Below are 15,518 nucleotides of genomic sequence, written 5' to 3'. Positions count from 1 at the left end.
AAGGACTGGTCACCTAGCAATCAGGATAAAATGCACATGCAATTGTTTAGGAAGATTCCAGGGCAACCATGATCTTTGCCTTCCAATATCAGGATGGCAACGAGCCTTGCTGTGGTCGCCCATAATTATTTTAACTCCCCAGGAAGACCAAAAGGATGAACAAGTTTGTTATTCCGAGCAACCAAAGAGCAGAATACTCACAACTCATTGCTGGGGGGAATCAAGCATGTTCTAGGTGACTCCACAGCAAGAAGACTCCTGGAAGCTGATGCCAACTGTCCCTGGACTTCACACCATGTGCCTTCTCCCCTCGCTGATGTTGGTTGCTTCTGTCTTTCTATTGTAGTAAATCACAGCCGTGAGTATAACTATACACTGAGTTTTGTGAGTCCCTCCTAATGAAGCCCTGGACTTGTAAGTGCTCTGGGGACCCTCCAGCATGCAAGTCAAAGGACAGTTACTGGAAGAATGGACAAACAAATATGGTAGATCCATATGGTGGAATACTCTTCAGCAGTAAAGAACAATAAACTACTGATACGTGCAAAACATTGGATGGATCTCAACAGTATTCCCTAGAAAAGCCGATGTCAAAGGGTTGCACACTGTAGGATTCTATTACTATGACATTCATGAAGTGACAAAATTATAGTGTTGGAACACAGATCAATAGTAGTAGATCCAGGGGAAAGACGTGACTATCAATAGGTGACGTGAGAGAGTTTCTTTGTGGTAATGAAACCGCCCTGCGTGCTAGTGGGTCATGATGGTGAGTTGAATCTATACTTTTGATAACATTTCACAGAGCTATATACTCCTCCCTGCCCCCCAAAAAAGAGTGCATGTAAGAACTGGTGAAGTCCAAATAAATTCTGTATCTCTGCACCTGAATGAATAGTGTCTTAACAAAACACTATTTTTTTCCTGGTTTTGACCAATTACTATGGTTATATAAGATACTATCATCGGGGAAGCCGAGTAAACAATGCATGGGAACTCTTTGTCCTATTTTTACAAATTCTCGTGAGCCTCGATAATGTCAAAATAGAAACGTATTAACAGAAAAGAGAGACTGTGCGTGCGTGTGTGCGTGTGATTTGCCCAAGACTTGCCAGAGGAGACGAGAAGATTGTAGAGAATAAAGAGCATGCTTTTTCCTCACACTGCCAGAGAGCAGAGAAGACTCCCTTTTGTTTAACACCTGTTTGTCTTTGGTCCATTTAAAAAAATGAACTGCTAATTAAGGGTAGCAGAATATGCCATTCCCAGATATGTCAGTTTGGCATAAGGATTATTTTGAGCTAAGGGCAATTGAAAAAATGCAGATACAAGAAAAGCTCTCTGCCTTCCCACTACTTGCCTAAAACAGGAAATCATTTGTTGTGTTTTTTTTAAGTTTATTTATTTATTTGAGGGGGGGATGAAGAGGGGAGGGACAGAGAGAGAGGGAGAGAGAGAATCCCAAGCAGGATCCCATGTTATCACTGTGGAGCCTCATTGGACTGGATCCCACAAACCATGAGATCATGACCTGAGCCACAATCAAGAGTCAGATGCTTAATCGACTGAACCACCCAGGCAATGCAGGAAATCCACTTGTGAAGTTGTCCCCAACTTCCATCTCTACCAAGGAAAACAGAAGTTAATCATCAGAGACAACTCTACACCCTTATCAGCCCAGAGGAATCTATATAACAAATCTTTTTTTTTTTTAATTTTTTAAATGTTTATTTATTTTTGAGAGAGAGAGAGAGAGAGAGAGAACCAGGGGGGTGGGGCAGAGAGAGAGGGACACACAGAATCCGAAGCAGGCTCCAGGCTCTGAGCTGTCAGCACAGAGCCCGAGGCGGGGCTCGAACCCACAGACCATGAAATCATGACTCAAACTGAGTTGGACGCTAACAGACTGAGCCACCCAGGCACCCCCTCCATATAACAAATCTTGCTTAAATTGGCCCTTATCTACCAATGGTTTCTCCAAATACCACCCTCTTCAATCTGCAACCTCTGTAAGCTCAAAGCCCTTTTGTTTTGTCAACTCTCTAGAAAATTGTCATTCTTTTGTTAAGATGCTATAAAACTCAAGTTCCAACATTGTTTTGAGTTACTCATCACTGCATACTCCCATTTGTATGCATGTTGCATGTAGTAACAAACTTCTGTTTGTTTTTCTCTTTTTAATCAGTCCTTTGTCAGTCTACTTTACAGGGGCCCAGAAGAAGAACCTGGGAAGATACGTGAAAAAAGTTAAAAATGTCCTTCCCTACACTCATCTGTTTCCTATTATTTGAAGAAGCTCTTTACACTTTCTGAATGAAGGTCTTCAGATTTATGTATTTCATTTTCTACCAATCTGTGACTCTCTCCTTGTCCACTCTCTTAATGGAGTCTTATGATGAAAAGTTTTTTTTTTTTAATTTTTTAAAACCGATTTATTTATTTTTTGAGAGACAGAGCATGAGTGGGGGAGGGCCAGAGAAAGAGGAGGACACAGAATCCGAAGCCAGCTCCAGGCTCTGAGCTGTCAGCACAGAGCCCAACGTGGGGCTCGACCTCACGAACCGCAAGATCATGACCTGAGCTGAAGTTGGACACTCAACCCACTGAGCCACCCAGGTGCCCCATGAAAATAAGTTTTTAATTTTAATGAAGTCCAACATTTCAATATTCCCTTTATGGTTAGTGCTTTCATATCCAGTTTAAGCCATCTTTGCTCCCTTCAAGTTCTTCAAGTCAATGTTGTCTCTGTTTGCCCCAGAATATACTCTCCATGACCAGCTTCTGGTCCACTACTCAAGACTCAGCACTCCATATCTGGTGGGGAAGGATGGCTCTTCTCTCACTGTTCCTAGTACATCCTATTTTCAAAAGACAGGTCTGAACTGTCTGGGAAGGGATGGTAATGACAATAACTTACACACCGTATGGCACTAACACCTATCCATCAGAATGCTTCCTGATGGTAAATGCCCTGAAGTAGCAGCAGCAGAAACATCATCACTGCTTCTAGGGAGTGAACACGACTTACCCATAGTCCAGATTCTCTAAGTCTGTATTAGCTGTGGGGGCTGTGGCTTTGAATACCTTTGGACAAACTATCACGTTTAAGGAAGGACTGACCACAGTAGGCTTCTTGCATAGCAGCCCTTTCTACAAAGATGCACTGTTACTTAGAGTCTGGTCTACACATAAACCTCACCTGGCGGTGTGTTAAAAATGCAAATTCTTGGGCTGCCTGCGTGGCTCAGTTCATTGAGTGTCTGACCCTTAATCTCAGCTCAGGTCATGAGCTCATAGTTTGTGAGATTGAGCCCCTCATCGGGCTCTGCCCTGATGTTGTGGAGCCTGCTTGGGATTCTGTCTTTGTCTCTGTCCCTCCCCTGCTTTCTCTCTCTCTCTCTCTCTCTCTCTCTCTCTCTCAAAATAAAAAAGCAAATAAATAAATGAATAAATAAATGTATAAATAAATGCAAATTCTTGGGCCCCATCTCAGACCTACTGAATTAGAATCTCTGGATGTGGGGCCCATAAATCTGTGCTTTAATAAAATTTCCAGGCAATTCTGATGTACACTAAATTTCAAGAACCACTACAGAATAAAATTCCTTATAGAAATAGACCAGAGAGGTGCCTGGGTGGCTCAGTCGGTTAAGTGTCCGACTTCGGCTCAGGTCATGATCTCGCGGTCCGTGGGTTCGAGCCCCACGTCGGGCTCTGTGCTGACAACTCAGAGCCTGGAGCCTGCTTCAGATTCTGTGTCTCCCTCTTTCTCTGCCCCTTCCCAACCTGCACTCTGTCTGTCTGTCTCTCTCCCTCTCTCTCTCAAAAATAAACCTTAAAAAAATTAAAAAAAAAAAGAAATAAACCAGAAACTTGAAATTCATTTCCCAGATTAAGTATCTGACACCTTATATATACTCAATAAATGTTTGATGAACAAAAACAAGAGTGCATGAATGAATGTGGGAAACTGAATAAAAGACACTAACCATACTTAATCTTACTGCACTCCATCTACATTCAGTTGTCAACATGTGTCCCCTATTCTCTCCTTAAAACTTAAAGCAAAAACATCTGTGAAAAGAGTAAGTCCAGTTCACTTGTGATTAATCCTTTTTAAAAGAATGAACTACACTTTTGAAGTTATGATAGTTGGTTAGAATATTTTGTTTTAAGCAGGGTTCATGCCCAGTGCAGAGCCCATTGTGGGGCTTGAACTCATGACCCTGAGATCGAGACCTAAGCTGAGATCAAGAGTTGGACACCTAACCAACTGAGCCATCCAGGCACCCCTGGTTGGAACATTTTAAGGTCTTTGTGAGAAAAATGCTGTTTTCTGAAATAAAGAATTCACATTTGTATTAGATAAAGGGTCCAGTCCTCAGTTGTGATCAAAGCTCTTTGTTTTGTGGTTTTGTTTTCTTGCCATGTAAGTTAAATTTTTTCCTTATGTAAAAACGGTCCTCTTTGGGGTGCCTGGGTGGCTTAGTCAGTTAAGCATCTGACTTCAGCTCAGGTCATGATCTCACAGCTTGTGAGTTCAAGCCCCGTATCAGGCTCTGTGCTGACAGCTCAGAGCCTGGAGCCTGCTTCAGATTCTGTGTCTGCCTCTCTCTCTGTGCCTCCCCTGCTCACACTCTGTCCCTCTCTCTTTCAAAAATAAATAAACATTAAAAAAAATTTTTTTAAAGGTCCTCTTTTCCACTACAGTTAGGAAATCCAGAGTCCACTATTAACCCAGACAAATCATTTACAATGAAGTTGTATCTTTACAATGGAGATCGAGACATAATACTAACTTCTGGCCTGAGGCAAAGTTATATTATGCACAAGCACACATTCTTCCAAGGTTACTTTCCTGGAAGGTAAAATATTGTTCAGCAACAGTTTATTGAAAAGATAATGATGAATAGATGTGTACAATTGTATCAACATTAGTTGACTATCTTACAAATTATGTCCTTAGACCATTCAATAGTAAAGAACTGTCAGGGCACCCAATGTGTATGTAGAATGAGAAATACAGAGTATTCCTTTCCTACAGTAGGTGTTATGGGAATCTAAGGAAGATCAACTGTGAATCCACTCCATTTTGGCCCCACAATTAACATGAAATTTCGTTATTTGGAATTTCGTGGCTGAGATGAAGCAGAAAAAAACCAATATTCCAAAAAATAGCAAAATAAAATGTATTGCATGAAAGCACATACTTTGAATACTTTGGGGCAGTTATTGGGCATTGGGTGCTTAGAGTCAGGCATGGTGCAAAGCTCTACAAAGATCCCAGGTGCCCTTTCCAATTCCTCCTTATGTCTCTCGCCTCAGCCTTTCAATAAACATTCACTGAAAAGTCTCCTCTGTGCCAAGCACCAAAGTCAAAGCAAGGGGAAATATCAGGAGGATTAAGGAATGGTCTCAGAATTTCAGAGGATTTATACAGGCAGAATAGCAATATAAAAGTGCCATGGGAGCCCAGAAAAAGGGAGGATTACTCCCAACATGACAGATGGAAGACTGAACGCTTCGTGGACAAAACAGGGTTGAGCTGTACTTTGAATGCATAGATCAGTGCATGGTAATATTAAAGAGGTTGAGGTGGGGGAAAAGAGGCCAAACTGAGGACAAAGCACAGGCCATGCCCAGTGACCATGGAGGGAAGTGATCTCCAAGAAAGGACAGTGAGGGGGCGCCTGGGTGGCTCAGTCGGTTAAGCGTTTGCTTTTGGCTCAGGTCGTGATCTCACGGTTCATGGGTTTGAGCTCCATGTCAGGCTCTGTGCTGACAGCTCAGAACCTGGAGCCTGTTTGGGATTCTGTGTCTCCTTCTCTCTGCCCCTCCCCCACTCACGCTCTCTCTCTCTCCTTCAAAAATAAATAAACATAAAAAATTAAAAAAAAAAAAAAAGAAAGAAAGCACAGTGAAGGCAAGCATGTGGGGGTGGTAGTATGCGTGTCATGGGCAGTAAGATAACCACCAATGCCCCTTTCACTGTCCTGGATGCCAGACACCGTCCTAATGAAGATGACTGGGCTTGGATGGTGATGGCCCTTATATAACATTATGCTCTCCTCTTTGGATCATTGACAGGTTTTTGTGTGTGTATGTGTGTATGTGCGGTAAAGCAGACATATCAGAAAACTTACCATTTTAACCCTGTTAAAGTGTATAGTTGCAGTGGCATTGAGTAATTCACATGGTCGTGCAACCAACACCACCATCCGACTCTGGAACTTTCTACGAATGATTTTTGAGCAGGAGAATGAAGGTAGCACAGAGGGCGTTAGCAAAATTACTCTAGTAGCAGCATGCGAGACGGGCTGAGCTGCCCCCAAATATCTATGGGGGAAGGTGAGAGAGGGGGCAGAGAGCAGATCAGGAGAGTACAAATAACTTGGTGCAAGGAGGAGAGTAGCTCCCTACAGGGATAGCTGTGTCTCCACCCCCGTCCACCTGCAAGGACAGATGTGATTGAACGGTTTTGTCAGAGAAGGGAGCACAAAAAGTCCAAAGTGATTTCTGAGACCCAGAAAACTGAGACTATGGGGCATTATTAATTGACGGTATCTACCAACAGTAGATAATTTTAGGGATATGCAAGTCAGGAGGGAAAAAAAAGCAGGTCGGAAAGGAAGAAAAGAGCGGGAAGATGAGCTCATCTGATGAATTCGAGACTCTTAGCGAGACAGTTGTTTGAAACAGGCAGCTTGGAGTAGAAATTCCAGCCTAGCCTGTAAAAGAGATTAGAGATGTCAATTTTTTGGTTTTCTCTTAGGCAGGAATATTTGAAGCCAAAATGGCAGAGGAAAAATGTTCCCATTTTTGGGGTGCCTGGGTGGCTCAGCGTTGGACTTCAGCTCAGGTCATGATCTGGTGGTTGGTGAGTTCGAGCCCCGCTTCCAGCGCTGAGCTGATGGTGCAGAGCCTGCTTGGGATTCGCTCTCTCCCTCTCTGCCCCTCCCCAACTCACTCACGTGCACACCTCTGTGCATGCGTACATTCTCTCTCTTAAAATAAACTTTAAATTGAAATACGTCAGAGAAGGACAGGTATCATATGTTTTCACTCATATGTGGATCTTGAGAAACTTAACAGAAGACCATGGGGGAAGGGAAAGGGGAAAAATAGTTACAGAGAGAGAGGGAGGCAAACCATAAGAGACGCTTAAAATACAGAGAACAAACTGAGGGGGGATAGAGGGGGTGGGGGAGAGGGGAAAATGGGTGATGTGCACTGAGGAGGGCACTTGTTGGGATGAGCACTGGGTGTTGTATGTAAGCCAATTTGACAATAAATTATATCAAAAAATTGTTTTTAACTTTAAAAGAAAGAAAGAAAAATGTTCCTCTTCTCATCTTCAAGGACTTACTTACTATTTCCTGAATTCACTATATTCTTGCTCTCCGAAAAAGCTACTTTGTAACTAAGTCAGCCATGGTATGGCTAAAATTTGACTGGTAACCTAACCCATATGCCCATCCACAGGCCTAAGAATATGCCAAGCGGTTTACATGTTATGTAATAGACTATACACAACCACGTTCTGAATTAGCTATCGCTAGCCCCATTTTCCAGATGGGAAAGTGAGGGAGAGGCGTTGGGTATGTGAAGCTTGCTTCAAGCCACACAGTAAACAGTGGAGTCAAAATTTTACCCAATTCAGCCTAACTATAAAGCCCATACTCTCTGAAGCCCTTCACTGATGGTTTTTGATTTGTCCCTCGAAAAGCTATGTTTTCCTGTTTAAGTACATTCTTCCTTGTTTTCTCTTTTTCTACTTTCAATTTTTTACATATCAGATGAAATTCGTTTGTGACTCTATAAAGTGCTAGGTACTAACGGGGGTAGTCCTAAGGGTTCAAACTCCCCTTTGTTGATAAAATACTGTTGGATAACTTGTTAGGTACAGAGGCACTGAAAAACTTTTCTCTCGAACTTCTGTAACACCATATCTTCAACAGGTAAAGGCAAAATTTTCCTTAATTAAATAAATATTTTTTAAAAAACTGTTTTTTGGGGGCACCTGGCTGGCTCAGTTGGTTAAGCATCTGGCTCTTGATTTTGGCTCAGGTCATGATCTCATGGTTTTGAGTTCGAGCCCCATATCCGGCTCTCTGCTTTCAGTGCAAAGCCTGCTTCAGATCAGATCAGATCAGATCAGAGGTTCTGTACCCCTCTCTTTCTGCCCTCCCCTGCTCGTGCTCTCGACCTCTCTCTTTCTCTCTCAAAAATAAATAAACGTGGAATATAAAATTAAATTAAGTTAAATTAAAAATAATAAATTTTTGTTCTTGGGCAATGCAATGGAGACCTCTTCTGGTCAAGAAGCAGAAGTCTTAGGCTGAGAACTAACCTGAAAAATGTTAGGGTGGGAAGAAGTGGCAAAGGAAAAGATGGATTTCCTAAATCCATTTTACTAAAAAAGGTTTAGTAAAAGAGTTGACAATGGCATTAAGTGAGGAATTCTGACAAGCAGAGCAGAGAGAAGGGTGATCCCACACATGGGGAGCAGTGTGTGCAAGAGCAGAATTATTCCTTCTTTTCTGATGATAAAATGCAGATAATTTATAAAGGTATAAGGATGTAAATAAGACTCATTCATAACTTGACCATCCGGAAATTACATTATAAACATTTTGATCCACTGGCTTCCGGCATTGTTTTCCGGTGACATACATTCTCTTTTATGCGCAAAACTGGGTAAACCCGGGTTTTTTCATTCAGTGTTTTATCACACTTCTTTTTCCATATTCTTTTTTTTTTTTAATGTTTATTTACTTGAGGGAGACAGAGCCTGAGTGGGGGAGGGGCAGAGAGCGAGGGAGACCCAGAATCTGAAGCAGGTTCCCGGCTCCGAGCTGTCAGCATAGAGCCCCCACACGGGGCTTGAACCCACGAACCGTGAATCATGACCTGAGTGCAAGTCGAACGCTTAACCCACTGAGCCACCCACGCGCCCATCGGTGAGTACTTTTATGCTGGTGTCTATACCGCCAGGGCCCCAGTCAGTGCACTGACACACACACAGCATGGTGAGCAGGGTGCTGGCCACATTCCAGCTGCTGCTCAATTTCTTTGCCGGACTCTCCTCTGCCAGACCTGCTCTTGGTGGTCCTTTGGCCCGCCAGGAGGCTAACTAGTAAAGATCAAGTATGATCACCAATGTTCTCAGTACGTGAAAAACACATCAACTGGCATTTTTGACTCTGGAAATCCCAGAGATTTCTTGTCCAGGATGGAACTGCTCCTGTCCAGGATGTCATGTCAGCACACGGAAATGCTCTTCCTGGACAGAAACACAGTATATCCGGCCAATCCTCAAGGCCAAGCCAACCATGGATTATATACTTACTTCCTTATTTTTTATTCTTTTTTTTTTTAATGTATATTTATTTTTGAGACAGAGAGATCACATGCAGGGGAGGGGCAGAGAGAGACGGAGGGGCAGAGGGAGACAGAGAATCCAAAGCAGGCTCCAGGCTCCGAGCTGTCAGCATAGAGCCCGACGCGGGCCTCGAACTCACGAACTGTGAGATCATGACCTGAGCTGACCTGAGCTGAAGTCGGATGCTTAGCTGACTCAGCCACCCAGGCGCCGCCCCCACTTGTTTGTTATTCTTTATCCTATACAAGCTTCTTGCCTTCTGTCCCATTCTGTAGTTCTCAGGGAAGGCAGTCCACCTAAAGTATTAGAGTTTTTTGTATCACCTAAATTCTCTTCTTTAATAATTTTTTAATATCCGCTATATATATATATATTTATCTTTATTATATGTATATATATTTACTTTATATATATATTTACTTTACTGATCTTTAACTTGGTGCTAAGTGGACATCTATATCCTTTTTTATGATAATTTCCTTCAAATGGTAATCAGATATGAACACTGCCTGAATGAAGCATAGTTTAGACTCACTATGATCTTTTTAAAAAAAACTGAGGTACGGGGCACCTGGTTGGCTCACTTGGCATAATAACATGCGACTCTTGATCTCAGGGTGGTGGGTTCAAGCCCAACACTGGGTGTAGAGATTACTGAAAAACATAAAGAAAATCTTGGGACGTCTGAGTGACTCAGTCAGTTAAGCGTCCAACTCTTGATTTCGGCTTAGGTCAGGATCTCACGGTTCGTGGGACTGAGCCACGTTGTCAGATTGGATCCTACTCGGGATTCTGTCTCCTCTCTCTGCTCCTGTCCTGCTTGTTCTCTCTCTCTGTCTCAATGAAAAACAAGCAGTGTCTGGGTGGCTCAGTCAGTTGAACGTCTGACTTCAGCTCAGGTCATGATCTCATGGTTCACGGGTTCAAGCCCCGCATTGGGCTCCCTGCTATCAGCACACAGCCCGCTTCAGATCCTCTGTCCCTTCTCTCTCTGCCCCTCCCCTGCCCACTCTGTCTCTCAAAAACAAAGTCATTAAAAAATAAAACATTTAGCAATGAGTAAGTAAACTTTAAACAATAAAGTAAAAAGAAAATCTTTAAAAAGTTTGCGGTAAAATGTACAATTCAGTGGCAGTAACTACGTTCACCTTGTTGTGCGACCATCCACTTCCAGAACTCTTTTTCACCATGTCAAACTGAAACTCTGTACTCATTAGACAGTGACCCTATTCTCTCCTCCTCTGTAGCTATTTGGGACTGCTATTTCTTCCTTTCTCTAGGGATTTGACTATTCTAGGTATCTAGGTATCTCATACAAGAGAAATTATACAATGTTTGTCCTTTTGTGTCTGGCTTATTCAGTAGCATATTTTCAAGATTCCTCCATGTTGTAGTATGTATCAAACTTTTACTACATTTCGCGGCTGAGTAATATTCCATTGCATGCATATACTGCATTTTATTTATATATTCATCTGTTAGTGGACATTTAAATTGTTTCCCTGTTTTGGCTACTGTGAATAATACTACTATGAACATTGACAGACAAATACCTGTTTGAGTCCCTGCTTTCAATTCTTTTTTTCTTTTTTTAACTTATTTAGCCTATTTTGAGAAAGAGAGAGAGAGAGAGAGAGAGAGAGAGAGAACACGGGAGGCGGCATAGAGGGAATCCCAAGGAGGCTCCATACTGTCAGTGTGGAGACTGATGTGGGGCTCGAACTCACCAACCAGGAGATAATGACCTGAGCCAAAATCAAGAGTCAGGAGCCTAACCTACTGAGCCACCCAGGCATCCCAATTCTCTCTTTTTTTAAAGACTTAAAAATAATTTTTTTAACGTTTATTTTTGAGAGAGAGAGACAGAGTGTGAACAAGAGAGGGGCAGAGAGAGAGAGAGAAAGATACACAATCCGAAGCAGGTTCCAGGCTCTGAGCTGTCAACACAGAGTCTGATGCAGGGCTGGAACTCACAGACCACAAGATCATAACCTGAGCCAAAGCCGGATGCATAACTGACTGAGCCACCCAGTCGCCCCTTTAAGACTTTTTAAAGTTATCTCTACACCCAATGTGGGGCTCAAACACACAACCCCAAGATTAAGAGTTGAAAGATCTACAGACTGGGCCAGCCGCGTGCCCCCCTGCCTTCAGTTCTTTTAGGCATATACCCAGAGGTGGAAATGCTGGATCATGAGGTAATTCTTCTATGTTTAACTGCCTGAGAAACCACTATACCGTCTTCCACAGTGGTGTACCATTTGCATATGGTCGTCTTTACGTTTTTAAATTATGTTTATCCATTCTTTGCTATAGGAAATTGATACTTAGATACAGTGAACCGGTAGAAAATCATGCGGTGTGTCAAAGAGGTATCTGCCAAACACTGCTAGTTACCATGGTGATGAGTTACCAGGATGCAGAGACTTGGTGGGGGGAAGTGTGTTGGCGAGGTGGGGCAGGAACATGGCGTTGGGGCAGTCAGAAAAGTAGGCGAAACAATCCCACGTCCTGCCACTCTGTTTCAGCTTGGCTCATCTGAGGCTGAGTTTTGGAGGGGATGAACAACGAAGGGGTGAGGACAAGACAAAGAGGAACACGGTGGGGATAGATGGTTGGATTGGATGCATCCTCGGGTTCTTCACTATTTGGCGTGAAATTAATTTCAGGGAGAGTTTGCCTTGCCTCCCACTTTATCTTAGATGTTCCCAGAGCCTATCTCCTTTCAAAAGCCTTTATAAAGTAGACAGGCTCTTGGGTGGGTCAGAAGGTCCGACTTCAGCTCAGGTCATGATCTCACGGTTCGTGAGTTCAAGCCCCACATTGAGCTCTCTGCTCTCAGCACAGAGCCCGCTTGGGATCCTCTGTCTCCCTCTCTCTCTGCCCCTTCCTCGTTCGCATGCTTTCTTCCTCTCTCAAAAATAAATAAACATTAAAAAAAAGCTTTCGTAATGTATAAAGTGTACAACTGACTTATAGCCTTTAAACAAATGGAACCTGTAGGTGAAATACAATTGTACGATGGCCTTCAACATTCATAGGGAAAGGAAGAGACTGAGATTGAAACACCTTGGCACTTTATTCTTTCATCAGACCAGACGCCTCCTGACGCCGTGGGAAATCACAGTGCTTTGGTATTTGGAGAGCGGTGAATGAAGAGGCATATCTGCAATTTTTATTTCTGGTGGGTCTTTCTTTAAGACAACTTTACGATCTTCCCCATGACAAAGCCTTTCGCTGTGATTCAAAAACAGAGAGTCTTCGAAAGGGCCAGCGTGGATCCCACACACTTCTGCGTGCTAAGGGGGGAAAAATCTGCTATAATTCACACCAAACAGCACTTTATTAGATGAAGATGGAGATTCCCCGATAGTTTTTCTAACTAACCCCGCTAAGGAGGAAGGTCTAAGGGACAGAGCAACCTAACATCCCCGCCTTTTTTTTAAAGCATGCTCTCTGACTGGTGTCTGGACCATCCACAAGAGCAGTGTGGACTGCTGACTACTTATGTACTTACTTACTGCTTATGACCGTGTACAAGTCATTTGGCCTGCTGTGAGACTCAATTTTCCCAAATATAAAATGGTCATTTTTTTAAATGTTTATTTATTTTTGAGAGAGAGTGCGAGTAGGGGAGAGGCAGAGAGAGAGGGAGACACAGAATCGGAAGCAGGCCCCAGGCTCTGAGCCGTCAGTACAGAGTCCACCGTGGGGCTCGAACTCACAAGAGATCCCGACCTGAGCTGAAGTTGGACACCTAACTAACTGAGCCACCCAGGCGCCCCTAGGAATCCTAATTTGAAATCTCCTATTATAGTCTGATTATTACAATAGATTCTATTCCCCTTCAAAGAAACAACTTATCTTTTCACAAGTGATCAGCTCATCTGAATTTGGAAAATGCTTTGAAAATACTGAATAGCAGCAGTGAATGGGCAGTGAGTCTTATCTGTAAATCTAGCCAAACTGTTCCTGTAGCTCTCAACCCACATATGCAGTACAGCTTTAAAAATGCATGCTCTGTACCACAGCTTTAATATTAATGACATACTTCATTAATATTAATTAGGTCCATTCTTTTTTTTTTTTTTTTTTTAATTTTCTTTAATGTTTATTAGTTTTTGAGAGACAGAGAGAGACAGCACTTGAGTGGGGGAGGGACAGAGAGAGAGAGAGGGAGACACAGAATCGGAAGCAGGCTCCAGGCTCTGAGCTGTCAGCACAGAGCCCGACACGGGGCTCGAACCCACAGCCACGAGATCATGACCTGAGCCAAAGTCAGACGCTTAACTGACTGAGCCACCAAGGCGCCCCTTAATTTTCTTTAATGTTTATTAGTTTTTGAGAGACAGAGAGAGACAGCGCTTGAGTGGGGGAGGGACAGAGAGAGAGAGAGGGAGACACAAAATCGGAAGCAGGCTCCAGGCTCTGAGCTGTCTGCACAGTGAGATCAGGACCTGAGCTGAAGTCGGATGCTCAACCGATTGAGCCACCCTGGCGCCCCTAATTAAGTCCGTTCTTAACTGTGAGTTGGCATTATGTGGACAGAAAGGTAGACAGAGAGCTCTGAAATCTTTTGGAATATCTATTTTAAGTTCATCTTTGGGTTATTTGAATAGATAATGCTATTTAACTCTTCCTTGCAAGTTCACATGAAAGTACATCAAATAGTTTTTGCCAGACAGGAGAATGGTGGTTGCCAGGAGGGAGGGGGACTGGGGAGACACAAGTCAAAGGGCACAAACTTTCCCTTATAAGCATAAGAAGGTCTGAAGATCTCATTTCAGCATGGTAACTGAATACTGTTAATAACACAGTATTGCATACTTGAAAGTTGCAGAGAGTGGATCTTATGTTCACCAGGAGAAAAAAAGAGTTAACTATGTGAGGTGATGAATGTGTTAATTATCTTGAGCCTGGTAATGATTCCACAGTGTGTATGTTTATTAAGTCATCACGCTGTCCATTTAAAAAATGTATATTTCTGTATTATTCCCTATAAAGCTGGAAAAAATAAATATGAATTTAAAAATAGCTTTTGTAGGGGTGCCTGGGTGGTTCCATTGGTTAAGTGTCTGACTCCTGATTTTGGCTCAGGTCATGATCTCAGGGTTTGTGAGTTCGAGTCCCTTGCTGGGCTCTGTGCAGACAGCGTGGAGCCTGCTTGGGATTCTCTCTCTCTCTCTCTCTCTCTCTCTCTCTCTCTCCATCTCTGCCCCTCTCCCACTCTCTCTCAAAATAAATAAATAAGCTTAAAAAATAGCTTTTGTATAGTTATAGATATGTCTATTCATAGATATATTAAATTATACTATAACTATGAATTTTTTTATTATGAACATTTATAGGAAAATACCTTCAGATTCATGTTCCTGAATTTCATATTTTCTTTCCAAGGCATAACATAACGTCTTGGGATCATCCCGTGCTTTACTGAAAATCGTGGCAAATGAACTCCAGCATTTGGAGCACACCTGGAGATTGGGAAGGCAGGAAGGAAGGATATCTCGTGAGTTAAATATAATTGTTTTAGCATTTTTGCTGCATCCATGATGTGTGGATCCCCATAGCTTCAGGACACAGAGCTATGGCACTGTTTGAGGCTCATCTAATAATGAACCCACTAAATCTCCAAGTATCACCAAGAGCCAGAGTCCGGGCTGGATATCTGAGCCTCCAACTTCACTCTGTCCTTTACAATTTGCTCTCAGTTTTCATTTAACCTGATAGTAAGGGAAAAGGCAGCAGACTCAATGATTTTCCCCAGGCCTACAAGAAGTCTCTGACCAGCCACAAAAACCAGCTTCTGAATTTAGTATCTGCTTTACACTCAGGTCAGACTTGCTTTCTCCCTGCATATACATTGTTTCCCTCTGAGACGCAAAGTCTTCCATACAGATGCCAAAGGAAGCACAAAATGTTTGTCCTTATCTTTGTAGGTCCGGGATTGCAAACAAAACAAGGAATAAATCCCCCTCAATCCAGAACGCCCAGGTCCTCACTCATTAGAAGGCTTATATGAACTCTCATCAGTGCAGCTGTTGGCAATCTTAGGTAAGATAGGACACGTGTCCTTGCCCGGAGCCATCACCTCCAGGAGGGACAGAATTCTCATCTAGAACTTCACTAACTCACT

The 15,518-nt window shown here is 42.8% G+C and overlaps 1 protein-coding gene across 2 annotated transcripts; it reads right to left on the bottom strand.

Annotated features, from left to right (window-relative positions):
* Window positions 1-12,442: 12,442 nt before the first annotated feature.
* Window positions 12,443-15,518, bottom strand: TEX43 (testis expressed 43). 2 transcript variants are annotated; one of them, XM_049648449.1, is made up of 3 exons: window positions 15,385-15,518; window positions 14,739-14,856; window positions 12,443-12,681 (listed from the first exon to the last, which is right to left on the bottom strand). In XM_049648449.1, exons 1-3 carry the CDS (start codon window positions 15,495-15,497, stop codon window positions 12,472-12,474), a joined length of 441 nt encoding a protein of 146 aa, XP_049504406.1. In that variant the 5' UTR covers window positions 15,498-15,518; the 3' UTR covers window positions 12,443-12,471. The 2 variants fall into 2 exon arrangements, with proteins under 2 accessions (XP_049504406.1, XP_049504407.1); XM_049648450.1 differs by lacking the exon at window positions 15,385-15,518 and adding an exon at window positions 15,245-15,374.

This window comes from Panthera uncia, assembly GCF_023721935.1.
Source record: "Panthera uncia isolate 11264 chromosome A1 unlocalized genomic scaffold, Puncia_PCG_1.0 HiC_scaffold_17, whole genome shotgun sequence".
In the NCBI taxonomy this organism is placed as follows: Eukaryota; Metazoa; Chordata; class Mammalia; order Carnivora; family Felidae; genus Panthera; species Panthera uncia.
Note: the sequence above shows the minus strand (reverse complement) of the source record. Positions and strands in the feature narration are given on the sequence as shown.